Source organism: Babylonia areolata, chromosome 24 (genome assembly GCF_041734735.1).
Source record: "Babylonia areolata isolate BAREFJ2019XMU chromosome 24, ASM4173473v1, whole genome shotgun sequence".
Lineage (NCBI taxonomy): Eukaryota > Metazoa > Mollusca > Gastropoda > Neogastropoda > Buccinidae > Babylonia > Babylonia areolata.
The window spans coordinates 30,274,398-30,291,620 of NC_134899.1; the positions used below are offsets into that span (position 1 = coordinate 30,274,398).

Consider the following 17,223-nt stretch of genomic DNA (forward strand, 5'->3'; position numbering starts at 1 on the left):
GGTGGAGATTTTTCTGATCTCCCAGGTCAACATACGTGCAGACCTGCTAATGCCTGAGCCTCCTTTGTGTGTATATGCAAGCAGAAGATCAAATACGCACATTAAAGATCCTGTAATCCATGTCAGCGTTCGATGGGTTATGGAAACAAGAACATACCCAGTATGCACACCCCCGAAAATGGAGTATGGTTGTCTGCATGGCGGGGTAAATAAACAAAATGGTCATACACACAAAATTTTGCATATCTGAATGTGTATGGGTACTTGACTTAATCCTGACAGAATGACACAGGAAATGAATGATGAGCGCCCAATGGCAGCTGTCAGTCGGCTCTACCCAGGTAGGCAGCCTGTTGTGCAAATGACACCATGTTTGTAAAGTGCTTAGAGCATGGTCTCTGACCAAGGATAGGTGCTATATAAGTTACGTTCCGTATCATCATTTATTCAGTTGTCAGTCCTGCAAAATTCCACCCATGGACTGCAACCAACAAATTGATGGTCATGACTTTTACTGTAGGCATTGGCTTTTGCCTCTGACAGCGGAAGAAGGTAGGACTTTACTGTGCAGGAGTGTCAGGGGAAAGCTTCTCTCAACTCTCTAAACTTCTTGTCAAAGCAAGGGTTTTACCTGTCGTGCTGACTCGTGCTGTCAAAGTTGCTTGGTCCAGGGCCAGCCTCTCAGCAGAATTTGTTTTGTCAGAAATGTGTTAATGTGGACTTTTCATCTCTCTCTCTCCCTCTGTGTGTGTGTGTGTGTGTGTGTGTGTCTCCTTCTCTCTCTTGCTCTCTTTCTTTTTTGCTGTTTTTCATCAACGTTGAATTGATTGCAGATGGCAAAAAATGGCATGAACATTTATAGATTACTGATAGATTTAACACATGTAAAACTTTTTGTAATACCCATGAAGTAAAACCTTATATTTTTGTCTGATAAGGACAAGCACTTTAAATGTATGGCGACTAGATTTTGATTCCTTTTTTTTATTTTTATTTTTTACCTTATATATATATATATATATATATATATATATATATATATATATATATATACATATATATATCAGTAGGTATTGCATTGAAATCATGAAGGCTTTACTTCTTTTGTTTTTGTCTACAGCAGAAATGCTTAAAAGTTTGTTGGTTGTTTTGGGTTTTTTGGGGGGGGTTTTAGTTATGCAGAGAAGAGTGATCAGATACCTGAAGCAGAATTAGTTCATGCACTTGCAAATATTTAGAAATAAAAATAAGATAAAAAGAAAAAAAAGGTGTTATTGCACTGTGATGACATGTCCTTACCCAGGGAGAGTGGCCCGAATTCCACATAGAGAAATCTGTTGTGACAAAAAGTATTGCCATACAACACAAAACAATACGATACAAAACAAGGCATTGCAATGCAATACAATATGCAATGCAATGCAACGCAAGACAATGCAACACAACACAACACAAAACAACGCAACACAATACAACACAACTCAACACACATTGTTTTTCCTCATCTTCCAGGAACCTTCCAGAGCCCCTGATGACCTTCAAGCTGCATGACGAGTTCATCAAAGCTGCCAGTAAGTGGATGAGGGCGTGCTTTTGCCTTGGGGAGTGGTGGTAGGGATATGGGAGGCTCTTCCAGATTTTGACAGGTGAAGGGAGGGAGTGAGGATGCGAAGCGGAACCTGTAGATGTTATTCATCAGCTATGCCTTCATTCTGTTGGAATGAAGCTAGCTTTTGTCTGTGATGTGATGTGATGTGATGTTGTGGAGTGATGGCCTATTGGTAATGTGTCTGCCTAGAAAACAAGAGATTTTGACGGTGATGGAATCCCGCACTTGCAAAAACATTCTTCCACTCTCACAAGACCCTTCAGTTATGGTCTGGACACTAGTCTTTGAGGTCCAGTATGTAGCATGCACTTAGCGCTCATTAAAGAAGAATGGCAACAAGAGAGTTGTCCATGACAAAACTGTGTAGAAGAATCCACTCTCATATACATGTGTGTGTGTGTGAGTGTGTGTGTGTGTGTGTGTGTGTGTGTGTGTGTGTGTGTGTGTGTGTGTTTCCATGTGAAGTCCAACTGAATGACGCAGGAAGTGAATGATGAGCGCCTAAAAGCAGCTGTCAGTCGGCTCTACCCACATAGACAGCCTGTTGTACTAATGATTCCATGTTTGTAAAGTGGTTAGAACTTGGTCTCTGACTGAAGATAGGCACTATATAAGGATCACTGTTAGTAACAAATAATGATGAGAAAGAGGAGATCATCATCATTGCTGTCACAGTATTATTTATGTGACTGTTGATGCTTTGCAGAGCGAGCAGCAAAAACGTTACGGGTTATCGACGTTCACAAGTACTGCCATATGCTGCCCAAGGCCAACTTTGAAATGCTGGACTTGCTGATTGGCCATCTGAAAAGGTACGCACTGAAAACAGCGACCACTATTGAAATTCCATAGACTCCCCCAAAAATACGCATAGTTTTTGTTTTGTTTTATTGAATCATAGCGCCAGTACAATCAAAGCAAGCACTTTGTGTTGAAAATGGGAGTTATGAAAGCAGTCATGTTGCTGTGGAGCAGCAACTTCGGGTGGACAACATTTTGAAACTTGGTACAACAACTTGATGAAGGAGCTTGGATTTGATGGATATTTTTACAAGAAGTACATGCAGCTCAGAAAGGAACAGTGTGCTCAAGTAATGGACCTGGTAGAGGGGGACCTTATCAAAAACTGCTTCAGCCAAGAAGGGATCTGCCCAAAAGATTGGTAAAATTTGCATGCATAGTCAAATGTTTTGTGTGTTAGTGTATATAACAGTTTAATCTTCTTGAGGTTGATCATATGAATGTGCGCACACATCCACACATTCTCTCATGCATGCATGCACATATATATAGAGAGAGATATTGATATAGATACATACATATATACCACACCTTTGGCCCATCTTGGTTGACAAATATTAATCTATTGTGCTGTAAATATTACAGATGTCTTTGACTTTTAGGGATTATCAGTGGACAAAGCTTCTCGGATATGCGCATCTTATAGTGTTGAAATAACATTTTTTCATTGAATTCAGGGGGAGCGATTTTACATGCTGTGTCACCCTTATGGGGCTGAAAATTACGGTACATAATGACAAAATGGTGGGTTGGGGGTGGTGTGGTGTGAATAGAATATATTTTTTATTGTCATAAAACCTTAAGGTTTATAAGACACAGTTAAACACAGACATGAGCATATTAAGAAAAAAAAAAAAATTCATAAACAAATTTCGCCAGCCTTGGCTGTAATTTTTTTCAGAGGATTAATTCAGTTGGCTTTGTGTGTGTGTGTGTGTTGTTGCAGGGTGTCTGAGAACAACGAGGAGAACAAGATGACGGTGGGTAACATAGGCGTGTGCTTCGGGCCGTGCCTGATGCGTCCTGAGGAGGAGACCATGGCGGCCATCATGGACATCAAGTTCAACAACATCATCGTGGAGCTGCTCATCAACAACTACGAAAAGGTGTGTGCGGGGACGACATTAACACACTACGTTAGAGAACCCACAGGAACGAAAAGGGTTGTCCGTGGCAGACTTCTTGTAGGAAAATCTGCCATGACAGCAAAACTTCTTTTTCTTCGTGGGCTGCAACTCCCACGTTCACTCGTTTGTACACAAGTAGGCTTTTATGTGTATGACCATTTTTTACCCCACCATGTAGGCAGCCATACTCGATTTTCGAGGGTGACAATAAAACTTATACTCTTGCAGGCAGGTTAAAAAAAAAAAAAAAAAAAGATGTGGGTGGCACTGCACTGTGGTGAGTCGCTCTCTCTCTCATGGGAGGGAAGCCAGACTTTCACACAGATAAACTCATTGTGACAAAAGGTAACACAATATCTGGGAGATGCTGGAGGGGTGGTGGTGGGGGTGGGGCAACAGGTGAGAGGTGGGGGTTCTAGAAGGGAATGGAGAGCAGCACTCAGGTATTGTAGGTGTGTGTGAATATATTTATATGGGTATCTGTATGGAGGGTGATGATTGGGTATGTAAATTTTTGGGTTGAGAGTGTCGCCCAGGTGTGGATGTGAGTGCATCTGTGTTTGTGCGTGTAGGTATGTCTGTCTGTTTTTGTTCGTTCATGTGTTAACGCATTCCCACCAAAAGTAATTTTTAGACAAGAAGAATGGCAGTGTGTGTGTGTGTGTGTGTGTGTGTGTGCATATGCATGTAAATGTGTGAACTTACTTGTACATATGTGCATGCATATGTCAATGCCTACACACTGGTGAAGAACAACACGACAGTGCATGACAGTCTATGCTCAGAGTCTTCACAGTCTGTGTTATTTGAGGGCTGGATGCGTAAAATCAGCTCCACTTAATCCACAACCCTCATGGAGTAAAAATGAAAACTTTTCTTGTAGGTTTCATTCCATTTTCTTCTCAGATCTTCAAGACACTTCCGGACGAGGTCGACATCGGTGAGATCAAGCCCAGCGGGGGAGCCAATCAGAACTCTGACATTCCCTTCAACTCTGCCCTCACCCGCCCTGGCAACCTGGGAAACCACACAAAGTCGCCAGCTCCTCCAGTGCCCAGTGGTGGCGGGGAAGTGGGGGTGAGGGAGGGGGCCACCACCTCCTCCTCCTCCCCCTGGGGCCCCACGTCCAGGATCTATGCAAACCAGGCCCCCGTGCACCCCTCCTCCCGCATCTCTCGGGCCAAGCAGGCCTTCAGCCCCGCCACAGGGGGTGTGTTTCCTTTTGTGTGTGTGTTTTGTTGTGTGTGTGTGTGTGTGTGTTGTGTGTGCATTGTGTGTTGTGTTGTTTGTGTGCGTGTATGTGTTTGTCTATGTGTTGTGTGTGTGTGTGTTGTGTATTGTGCATGTGTGTGTGTGTTTATGTGTTTGTGTATGTGTTGTGTGTGTATGTGTTTGTGTGTGTGTGAGTGTGAACAGAGTTGAGTCTGCATAGTCACCCTGTCTCAGTTTTCCATGTCTGGATGTGTATGTGTGTCTGTGGTCACCATCTGACTCGAACAAAAAAAAAAAAAAAAATAAGAGCAACTGATTTGTTAGCTGTGATGTATACTTTTTGAATGTTACATTTCATTTTACTTTCATTCATGTAAATGAGAAATGTGACAGTTGCTGTATGTTATTGATATCTATGTGTGTTGTTATGAGGCAACAGTGTAAATTGCCCGGTGAGGTAATAAAGTACCTTGAGTTGTCATGGCGATGTCGATTAGGCGTTGAACTGATCCAGTGTTCACCAGTGATAAGGGTTGTTCATGTGAGGTAATGAGTAGCTTGAGGTGTCATGGCGGAGTCGATTAGGCGTTGAACTGATCCAGTGTTCACCAGTGATAAGGGTTGCTCATGTGAGGTAATAAAGTACCTTGATGTGTCATGGCGGTGTCGATTAGGCGTTGAACTGATCCAGTGTTCACCAGTGATAAGGGTTGTTCATGTGAGGTAATAAAGTACCTTGATGTGTCATGGCGGAGTCGATTAGGCGTTGAACTGATCCAGTGTTCACCAGTGATAAGGGTTGTTCATGTGAGGTAATAAAGTACCTTGAGGTGTCATGGCGGAGTCGATTAGGCGTTGAACTGATCCAGTGTTCACCAGTGATAAGGGTTGCTCATGTGAGGTAATAAAGTACCTTGAGGTGTCATGGCGGAGTCGATTAGGCGTTGAACTGATCCAGTGTTCACCAGTGAACCGGGTTCGGGGCTCTGTTTCAGCATGGTGTGTCCTCGGGGAAGGCACTTTACTCCGGCTTCCCGCCACTCCACCCAGGTGTGAATGGGTACCTGGCTTTGGATGGAGAGTGTTCAAATGGTGGCTGGAGATGCCCCATCTTCCTATGCCAAGCCCTACGGAAACATTGTACATGAATTTTACAGCCCCGATGTTTGTGAAGCTTCAGTTTCAGTTTCTGTTTCTCAAGGAGGCGTCACTGCGTTTTGGACAAATCCATATACGCTACACCACACCTGCTAGGCAGATGCCTAACAGCAGCATAACCAAGCGCACTTGTCAGGCCTTGAGTGCATGCTTATTATTATATTTGTGTACCTATCAGAGTGGATTTCTTCTTACATAATTTTGCCAGAAGGCAACACTCTCGTTGCCATGGGCTCTTTTTCACTGCGCCAAGTGTCTACTGCACACGGGACTTCGGTTTATTGTCTCATCCAAAAGACTAGATGTTCAGTTTGATTTTCCAGTCAAACTTGGGAGAAAGGGCGAGAGCGGGATTCGAACCCACACCCTCTCGGAATCTCTGTATTGGCAGCTGAGCATCTTAACCATTCTGCCACCTTCTTCCTAAAAGGAAAGGCTATGGGACCTGTAACCATTTTAACCTTTAACACTTGACTTGACCTGGCATGATTTGACTTTACCTGACCTGACCTCACCTGACCTCACCTCACCTGACATAATGTGATGCTGTGTGCCTGTTTGACCAGGTGTGGACAGCACCAGCAGCAGCACAGAGTCCCTCAACTCCTCGTCGTCCAAGCCGGGATTCTCCCCCCGCACCGGCCCCTCCACCCCCTCCTCAACCTCCTCCTCCTACGGGGCAGGGGCCGCCACTCCCGACAAGGCTCGCCGCCCCTCTTACGACATGCCGGTGTATGGGAACGTCAGCGCTCTGAGTAAGAGCACTGGGTTTTTTTCTTTGCTTGCTTGTTAATTCTGTTTGTATGTGTTTGTTTGTTTGTTGTTGTTTTTGTTGTTTTATCAAGTTGTTTTGTGTTCATTTGTGTGGATTGTTGTTTTTTTGTTTTTGTTTATCTTTTTTTCTCCTTTGTTAGATGACATCAGATCTGATATGGCCGTAGAGGTCGGCTGGACTATAAACAACATGATTTGATTTGCTTTGTTAGATGATAGATGTGTGTGTATGTGTTTGTGGTTAGTTGCATTGGAATTCTCAAGAATTTAGTTTTGAATGTTTTTATCAGTGTTGAATGTGATGATGTTTTCCTTGGAAAGAAAAAAAAGGGGGGAGTCACCTGGGTGGTGTAAAGTTTCATCGGTTCAGATAGGACCTATGAGGTCAAAGATAAAATCTGTGATATAAGTGTGTATGGTTTCAGAATAAGAGGTTATTGTTTGCTGATTGTGTTGCATTCCCGTAGTGTGTCTTTTTTGGTGTTGTTTTACTTTCTTTTTTTTAACCCTTTGACTGCTGTTTACAAGTATGCTTGTCAGTGAATGGCTGTCACATCACTGAGATAAGAGAGCTTAAAGTTCAGTCACCATTCTGTGTTTGGACTCTGTCTTTGGATTACATTGCTTTTGTTCAGTAAAACCAGTTACACCATCGATAAGTACACAAAACGTTACACAAACATTGATAAGTACACAAACACCAATAACACAAAACGTAACACAAACTTTGATAAGTACACAAACACCAATAACTCTTGAAATTCATGCCACCACAAAATCATTTCACCAAGGTTCAGTTGTCCAGGGGTTAATTATTTCTTCAAGAACACCACAGTCTTGAAAACAGGTATATACAATGGCATTATCAACAAAACAACAGAGAGTCAGTTATGAAAAAGAAAAAAAAACAAGAAAAAAAACACCCAGCAACCAAAGATGTGGAATGGGATTTTTCTCTTCACGTCAGGGCAGTACGGTGCTTGCAGGCTGACTGAATTCAGTATGTTGTGTGGCTGAACATCGGTTTCAAGTGCTCACTCTCTCAGCCTATTTTGGATGTCAACACCCTCCCCCGGCGCCCCCAACCCCACCTCCCACCCCCACCCCCACAATACTCCGTCTATTCCTAAAGGAAATCAGTGTCTTTATTTTGACCTGAATTTAATGTGGACTGAGCCAGATGCGAGTGAATTGGTCTTTTAAAGTTATTTTCATTTTATTTGTTTTTTTTAACTTGATATAAGTTATACATGGACCGAGACTGAGCAAGATGTGGGGTGAATTGCTCTTTCCGATGTTGTTGTGATTGAACTTTGAATGTTGTTTTGGATTTCTCTCTGACTGATTTTAGGAACTGACAGTTGTGCAGCCCCTGAAACAGTGCCTTTGTGCAGATGGCTGGGCAATAAGCGACATACTATATACTATATTTGTTTTTCTCCTTGCTGTGTAGGTTTTCCACTCACTGCGTCTGGCTAGTCTTACCTTGGTCTCGATCACTCATGTACATGCACATGCATTGCACATGCTTGCACACTTGCTTGCGTGCTCTCATGTTCACACACACACAAGCACGCGCAAACACACACAAACACACACACAACCATACATACAGGCATCCATGCACACTTGCATGCCTGTAAACACACACACACACACACACACACACACACACACACACACACACTTAACAAGCAAATCCATACCATCAATACTCCATAGTATGGTTGGGGTGCCAGCGATGCTGAAGGTTTATAGTTCATGAAGAGAGTGAGCTAGCTGAGCACTCAGGTTTCGTTTCTCTGTGTGTGTGTGTGTCTTTGACTAGTGGAACGTCAGTATCCTGAAATTGCCAGGCTGCCTTTGTCACAGGAAGGTAAAACTGGACTGCTTTGTGGGACCATTGCTGTTTATTTTGTTTCATTTTATGTTAATACTTTACACAAACCTGGGATGGGCTCTCAAGGCCTAAACACAGGGTTGGGTTTATGTGAAGATTAGGCATCTGATCCTGTCTTCTTCTTTTTTTTCTTTTAATCAGATGTGGTGTAGCATGTATGGATCAGTCAGCATGCTTTGAAACCTGCTTGAAACGGAAACTGAGGGAGAAGGAATTTATTGTTTGAAGATCACTATTCATGATGTTGTTACTTTGCATTTTTGCCATTACTTATTGTCATGGTCATTATTATTATCATCATTGCTATTTTTTGTCATTCTTCTCATTGTTCCTGTTGTCCTGGTTGTTGTTATTATTGTAATCATCATTGTTGTCATCATCATCATTATCATTAGTATTATGGGTATTGACAATAAGGTAAACCAGTCTGATTAGCGGGACCACCAGTTTGGGCTTAGGGAGAAGGATTTCTTGTTGGAAGCTTACTATTGTTGCGATTGTTATTTACCAGCCTGCTTTGTGGGAATACCGATTTGGGGCTGAAGGGGGAAGGTTTTGGTTTTTTGGATTTAAAAAAAAAATTTATAATCTGATTGGTGGTGTGTGTCAAGCTACTTTCTTTTTGTGTGATTGTTGTTGTTGTTTCTACTACTATTACTACTATCATTATGACCATTATTATTATTCATAAGAAGGAAAACTAGTCTCGTTTTTGGGACCACCCTTGTGTGTTGTTGTTATTATTATTATTGTCATTATTTGCAAGAAGGTAAACCGGTCTGGTTATCTGGGCCACTCTTTCAGGATGAGGGATAGGGATTTATTGATTCATGTGTATAGATGGTACATTATTATTATTATCAGTGGTAGCACTGGAAGTAGTATTGACAGTATTTGTTGTTGTTGCACACACGGAGAGATAACAAAGGGGGTGCATTTGAGAAGCAACTGTCCGCACAGTTTAATTTATTTTTATTCTTTGTTTTGTTTTGTTTTTTGTAGTTGTTTTTGGACTGAGAAAAAAAATATATACACAGGGATGATTGTCTAAATTTATGAAGGTGAGAATTTCACACACACATGCACCGTACTTCATTATATTTGCTCATGCTCACACACAGATGGATGCACACATGCTAACACACGCACATGCTCTCTCTCTCTCTCTCTCTCTCTCTCTCTCTCTCTCTTTCTCTCTCTTAACATGCATACATGCACACACATACACAGTGTGATTTTTTGGGGGGAGGGGGGGGGGGGGAGGTTGGAGTGCAGGGGGTGATGTTAAAGCATGTGTTGGTTTACATCATAGATTTGACTGCCAACCTTTACATTCAGAACATTCATTTTACCCTGATTCACAGACATTGACTGTACAGGTTGACAGGAGTTAGTATGGAGTCTTTGTGTAGTTTGGATGTCTTTCCTATTGGTGTCATGGACAAAGCTCGCGGTGGAGTGAGCAAGGTTGCATGATTTATTGAAGTGGGATAGTACCACCTTTGTCGTAGGTGATGGCAAGTATCGAGGGATAAAAAGACCAAAAACACAGTAATGGTGTAATAACAATGCATATACATAACTAACAATGATACAGAAGAAGGTGAATAACCAAGAATGATGAATGAACGTGTTGTTTTTATAGACTATCTATCTATCTATCTATCTATATATATATTGAGGTATATAGATGTATCAACTTTAACAAAATGATTCGTTTGTGTTGATTTTTGTTGTTGTTGTTGTTTTGTTATTGTTTTTTGTTGCTTTTTGCTTGAAAGATAAAGAAGAGAAATATAACACGGACTCTTTAAAGCCTTATGATAAAAGAATCTTATCAAATCAGTGAACATTTTATAAGGCAAACTGTCAAGTTTTCTTTTCATTTTTTAACATAGTTTTGAATAGCTCAGGTTTTTGTAAAGGATTTTTTTTTTTTTTTTTTTTTTTAATGGTGCACCAACACCTTCCCAGCTTATGTGTGTGTTTGTGGAGAGAGAGAGAGAGAGAGAGAGAGAGTGATGTTGAATAAAGTTGTCATTCCCGTCTTGCACACTTGCACAGCTGTCATCATAAACTCTGTCAAGAGTATCAGTGGGTTGTGTTTTGTTTTTTTTCATTGATGTTTTTGTTTTTTTAGTTTGGGGTTGTTGTTTTTTGTTTTTCTTTTTTTCGTGTTTTTTTTTTTAATTGTTGCTTTTAGGTGTGTTGATGTGTTTTCCTTTCAAGGTTTGCCCACATGGCTACTGTTGGATTCATCGGTTCAGCTTTGTACGTTTTGTTTTTTGAACTCTGCCTTTATTGGTGTGTGACTGCATGCTGGGTGGATTTATGTAGGTTTTTGTTTGTTTGTTTGATTGATTGGGTTATTTTGTTTTGTTTTTAACAATATTTTGTTCTGTGTGTTTTGATGGAATCTTAGCCCAGGGTGATTGAGAGAAGGGGAGTGCATCGTTTGGTCGTTCCGTGTCCCTGGGAATGTGAACCCCTGGTGAATGATGCCATGCTTCGTGTCTTGAATGAAGTGCACTGGAATAGTTTTGGCTTGCTGTCTTGAAGTGAATTGGAGGGGGTGGTGGCAGTGGGGGACTGGGTAGGGGGTTGGGGGGGGGGGTTGAGAGGGGGAGAGTGGGGTGTTCTGCTTGTGACATGATGTTAGTTCTGTCTATCACTGACTGTCTAGATTCTTTGTTCGGTCTGGTCTCATCTGTGATTAACTGATTGATGTTCTTGATTTCCCTGTGTGTTTCTCTCTGTGTCTGCCTCTTTGTCGTTCCTCTCTCTCTCTCTCTCTCTCTCTCTCTCTGTCTGTCTTTCTGCATGCTGCCTGTTTCTTCCCCCTCTCTCTCTTTTTTTCTTTCCCTCCTCCTCCTCTTCCTGTCTTTTTTCAGATCCTCTCCCCTTCCTCTTCTCCTTTTGCACTGTGAGGTAGAAACTCCTGGTACTAAACTTGGCAGTCGCTTAGTTGCGTTGTTGTGTCGTGGGACCTGAGAGTGACATGAGTGCTTGTTTTGACTGTCAAGCATGAAGCGATCTGTTGTGATTTATTATGCATATCTGTCGCTGATGTATGGGTTTGTATGTGCACACATACTCGTTTCTCTTGAGTGCCATTGATTAACATTTTTGTATTGTATTGTTTAGGTTGGAGTCGTTCAGGCCATTTTTGGCTGATAACAGGGATGTGTGAAGGTGTTACTGTATTGCTTAAAATGGGGATGGGTGGATGTGTAATTGTGTAAATTTAGTATTTTGAAATGTACACTTTTTGTATGGTTGAATGTACGTGACTGGTTTTAACTGGTGGGGGTGGTTTTAAAGTGTTGTAATATAGTTTTAAGTACTGTTATATTGGGAGTGGGTCTAAGTATTGTGATATGATTTTAAGGGTTGCGATATTGGGTTTAAATATTGTGATATGGTATGTGCATTATTTAGGTACTGTTACGTATGGTGGGTGCTGTGTAGGGTGATGATATTTTACTTTTTTGTTGTTGTTGCTTTTTATAAACCAAAAAGCATATCCTGCTTTCGATTACTGGACTGAAGGTGTTTTCTTGATGTGTGTTTACTGATATGAAGCTGTCAATTAAAATCCTTTGTGGGGATAACAATATCCCCAGCTTCTGAAAATTCTATGGCGTTTTTTGGCCTGAAAAATTTCAAAATAATAGTTGCTCTCATGCTGACATTTTAAAAACTTTTTTTGTTTTTTGTTTTTTTTATTCAAAGAAGATTGCACGTGAAATTATGTTGTTGTTTTTTTGTTTTTTGTTTTTTTGTTGTTGTTTTTTGTTGTTGTTTTTAAAGAAAGAAAGACAGAAGAGGAAACATTATTTGATAAAACTTTCTCCTTCTGCTGTGATTTTCATCATTCTAAACAAAAGGCACACACTTTTTTTTCAACATTATTACTCAGAGATTTGCAGATACAAAATTAATATATACTGTGTACATAGTTTGGTGCAGCTGCAGCATCTATTCTTGGAGAGGAAATCATTGATACGGCAATCTGACGTACAGGAAATAAGTGATGAATGTCATTATTTGTTCCTTAGTAACCTTGCACACTCACTCAAAGGAAAAAACTGCAGGATGCTGAAACGAAACATGTTGTTCACTGTCAAAAGTATATATTGCTGGACATGAGTCTGTCTCTATCTCTATCTCTCTATATATTATTTCATTTTTACAGGTCAACATATTGCAAAGCAGTTGTCATGTAAAGCAAAGAAAACTAGAAAATAAAATAAGATAAATTGCTCCTTGCTAGGGTAGAGTTTGGTCAAAAATGCACAAGGTCCAATATGCAGCCAAATTGATATGAGAAAGGAAAAGAAAACATGAAAAATAGAAAAAAATCAGGAGAAAGAAAAATCATAAGAACATAGATAAACAGACAGGAAGACAGACTGAAAATGTTACTGGAAAACTTTGTGATCATGTGGGTGATCTGTAGATATCAAACATTATTTGATCTGTAGATATGAAAAATTATTCACCTTATCTGTGCTGTGATAGAGACATTTATAGGTCTGCAGCAGCATTTACAAAACCTGACTCTGACACTAACCGCAACTGAACATGTTTTTTTTCTGATGGTTCTTCTTTTTTTTCTTTTTTCTTTTTGATTTTTTCGGGGTGGGGGGTGATACATCAGATGATGGACACACTGAGCTGTTCCCTCAGTGACATTCAAGGGTCATCACAATGCGGTGCCCTTTTGATTGTATGTTTAGAAACATTCTTTACAATTTTGTAAATGTTATGTTTTTTCTGTTCATAAGTCATACCTGCTTGGTTTGTGGATGTGGAATTTATGCATTATACTTATAAGATTCATTGAGGGGGAAAAAAAGAGAGAAGAGATTTCCTTTCTTTTCTTCCTCTTGTTATGTGTGTGTGTGTGTGTGTGGCACATTTGTGGATATGCACAAGTTCTTGGAACATGGCTTGTTTTTATCATTTTATTTCTATTATTTGCCTTCTGTGTATTTTTCATTATCATAATTATCTTTTAAAATTTTTTTATATCATAGTTATTATTATATTTTGATGTGTTTACTTGTTTGTTCATATTGTTTATTTATTCTGCTTTCATTTTATGTTAATGTCTTATACAAACCTTGGGTAGGCTGTCAAGGCCTGACCTACAGTATGTCGGTTTTAAGCACAGGTCAGGCATCTGCTCTTGTTTATTATCTTTTTATTTTCAAAGAGCAGATGTGGTGTTGCATATGTGGATCAGTCTGCACACTTTTGACACCTTGAAAACTGAAAAAAAAAGAAAGAAACTTTTACTTCTTCTTTCTGTTACAACACCAGTATAGACTTGCTGATGACTGTTATCATATGGATGGTGTATGTTCAGTTGTTCTGTCAGTTTTCAGCTGTCTTTCTGCCGTTTCTTTTATTCTACCTCCCGTTTCTTCTGACTGCAAGTAAGCAGAAGTCACAAAAACCAAAACACAACACAACAACCTGAACATGCACACAAAGTCCCCCCCCACCCCACCCCCCTCCCCCACCCCACCACCCCCCCCCCCCCCCACCCCCCCAACACACACACACAAAGAAGAAGAAAAAAAATTGACGCTATACTTTCATTTTTGTTCAGGTTTTGATGCCTGGAAGTGAGAATGTGCATTTTGGCTCTTCTTTGTTTATCTATATATTATTCTGGCTGTTTGTAATTTATTTGTGTATTTATTTATTCATTTTCAAAATCCTGTTTTCTTTGTGTGTGTGCATACCTTTTTTTAGATTGGTAGCCTAATACATTTTGTTATGCTTTGTTGGTTTATGGTTTCTTAAACTCTGAGGAGAAGTAAAAAAGATTGTGTGTTGATTTCCTGTCATTTTGTGTTATAGATTTTGCTGTTGTTGCTATGGTTGTTCAGGGTGTGTTATAGAAAAAAATAATATATATAATACACACACACACACACACACACACACACACACACACACACACACACACACAACACACAAAAGAAGAATAAAAGCAAGACCACATTCACACAGCAGGAGCAATGTAAATCTTACAGTGCACACATACAAGAGTGAACAATGTTGACATCAGAACATAGTCACACACAGAAGGTAGACTCAAGCTCAGGTACAAGCTTTCCTTCTAACACAGCACAAGAAATGCAGATGAAAAAAAAAAGAAGGGATTAATGAATTGTGTCCATCAAGTTTTTGATTTTTGGTTACCTGTTGTTTTTTCTTCAACTGTTTTTTTTTTCCTCCAGTTTTTATTGATTGATTCTTTTCTTCATCTTTTCCAGCCAACCGGTTCAATATGAACTTAGCAGGCTCAGGGGACTCTAACACTCCAGCGTTGTAAGTGTTGATCAGCAGTGTGAGAGTGTGTGTGTGTGTGTGTATGGGGCTGGGGTGGAGTATGCGTGTGTGTATATGTATACATACATACATACATACATACATACATATATACATATATATATATATGTAATGTGTGTGTGATGGGGATGGGGTGATGTATATGTGTGAGGGTGCGCTTGTGTAGTGTTTGTGTGGGGGATGTATCTGTGAGGGAATGTGTGTGATGTGTTTGTATGTGCAACATGTGTGTGTGTTGGGGGGGGGGGGCGGGGGGGGGGGCATTGAAAATCACACTTAACCAAGTTCTCATCTCATGTCCCGCTAAAACAGAAGGTAGTAATCATGCATGATGACGCACACTTGACTTTTGGGTTGGGTTTGGAGTATGTTTTAGGGCAAGTATGCAAGTATATTCTTAAGCGCTTAGATTTGTCTATGCACAAGATTCAGCGCTATATAAGTACCATTATTATTATTATTATTATTATAAGTGAGATGGTGTATTGCATTAAAAGTTATGTTTGTTGGTATCTTTTTTTCTTTCTTTTTTTTTCTTTTTTTTTTTAACTGTTGTATGTAATTTGGTTTAGGAAGGTTTCATTCATTAGACAGTCATGTGGTGTTTTTTGTGTGTTTGTTTGGTGTTTTTTTTTGTTTTGTGTGTTTTTTTTTTGTGTTTTTTTAGGTAGTTTTATTGTTTTTTGTGCTTTGTTTTTTTTTCCATAGCAAAGTTGGTCAGGTCTAAGAACAACAAATGAAAGAGATCTATGAAACTGGTTATTCAGGACAACCTTGGTCTTGGATTTCACAAAGCACTGCATGCATTGTTGACTTCACTTTATGACAGAATGGATGGTGGTGTTTTTGGTTGTGTTTTTTTAATTAACCAGCATTGCTGCCATGTGTACTTGTTAAAATTGTCTTTTATCTTAACATGTTGCCCATTTCTAATCTTGCATGTGAATGCCAATATGCAGCACTTCTAATGTGCAGCTGCACTGATAAAATGACATTTTAAGTTTTTTCATGGCATGTATTCTGATATATTGTATTGATATTCACCACAGAATCAGTTTGCAAAGTTTTAGTTTTAATTTTCTGTTAGGGTAATTTGATAGAGCCTTTTGTTTTCTTTGTCAGGAAAAAAGAAGGAAAATGCAAATGTTAATGATAAAAATACAGAAAGATGGCTTGAGCTGCTGTAGGGAAAAACAGCCTGATTGAACCAAACCACTAACTTCAGAGGTGGTCCATGGTTTATGGGAGAAAGGTAGCAGAATGGTGAAGGCTCTTATCTGCGAATACAGTGATCATTAGGATCAGGGATTGGTTCCTGGTCTCACCCTTTCTCCTGAGTTTGACTGCAAAAATCTTACTGAGAGTCTAATCATAAGGATGAGACAATAAACCAAGGTCTGTTGTGCAGTATTCACTTGGCGCTTTGAAAAAAAAACCCATGGCAACGTAAGTAAGAAAAATCCACTCTGATAGATACACAAATATATATCCATGCACTCAAGACTTGAGTAATCATGTTGGGTTATGCTGATGGTCAGCCATCTGCTTAGTAGATGTGGAGTAGCAATGTGGATTTCCTTCCGAAACTGGTTTGTACAGGCCATTGGCAGAGAAAACATTGTCTCCTAATCCTTTCTTCAGTGGGTTATGAAAACAGTAAACTTACGAGCATGCATGGAATGCCTACATGGCGGAGTAAAAACGGTCATGCACGTAAAAGCCCACTCGTACTTACAGCAGTTGATATATGTGTATATATATATGAAAACAGTAAACAAGAAGAAAAGAAAAGAAGCTGAGGGAGAGATGATAAAACAAAGCGAATTCTAGCTAAATATAAAGAGGGGTGAGAAGAAGCAAGGGAGGGGGAAGTTGTGTGTGTGTATGTGTTTTGTGTGTGTGTCTTTGTGTGTGTGTGTGTGTGTTGCACTGACCAGACCTGAGCTTACTAACCTGCCAGGCTTTGTTGCCGTTTCTTTTTTGTCCCCCCTGTGTGTCTGCGGTGGCGATGATGGAATAGTGGCAGTGTGAAGAAGAGAAGCTCCAATGACTGCAGTGGGGCCAGCATGTAAGTCATCGCACAGTCTTTGCTGTGTGCTTTTCTGGGTTCAGCTCGTGTTGCTTCTTTTGTTTTGAGTTTTTCATGCGTGTGAATGACCGGCGTGAAACTGAAAGCACTTTGATTTGTCTCCGCGCATTCAAGATTTAGTGTCCCTAGGAAAGTAATAACTCCCAGTCTCCTCCCGCGTTCCCCCAACCAAGGTTTATTCATCAGG

At 40.2% G+C, this 17,223-nt stretch overlaps 1 protein-coding gene across 1 annotated transcript in view; it reads left to right on the top strand.

The window, feature by feature from the left end:
• Window positions 1-17,223, top strand: part of LOC143299014 (rho GTPase-activating protein 26-like) — a 65,349-nt gene that overhangs the window by 44,655 nt on the left and 3,471 nt on the right. The window contains exons 19-26 of the mRNA XM_076612087.1: window positions 1,513-1,571; window positions 2,316-2,421; window positions 3,357-3,516; window positions 4,444-4,747; window positions 6,474-6,662; window positions 10,811-10,852; window positions 14,872-14,926; window positions 16,968-17,015. Coding sequence (XP_076468202.1) covers window positions 1,513-1,571; window positions 2,316-2,421; window positions 3,357-3,516; window positions 4,444-4,747; window positions 6,474-6,662; window positions 10,811-10,852; window positions 14,872-14,926; window positions 16,968-17,015 — 963 coding nt within the window. The remainder of the gene's footprint in view (window positions 1-1,512; window positions 1,572-2,315; window positions 2,422-3,356; window positions 3,517-4,443; window positions 4,748-6,473; window positions 6,663-10,810; window positions 10,853-14,871; window positions 14,927-16,967; window positions 17,016-17,223) is intronic.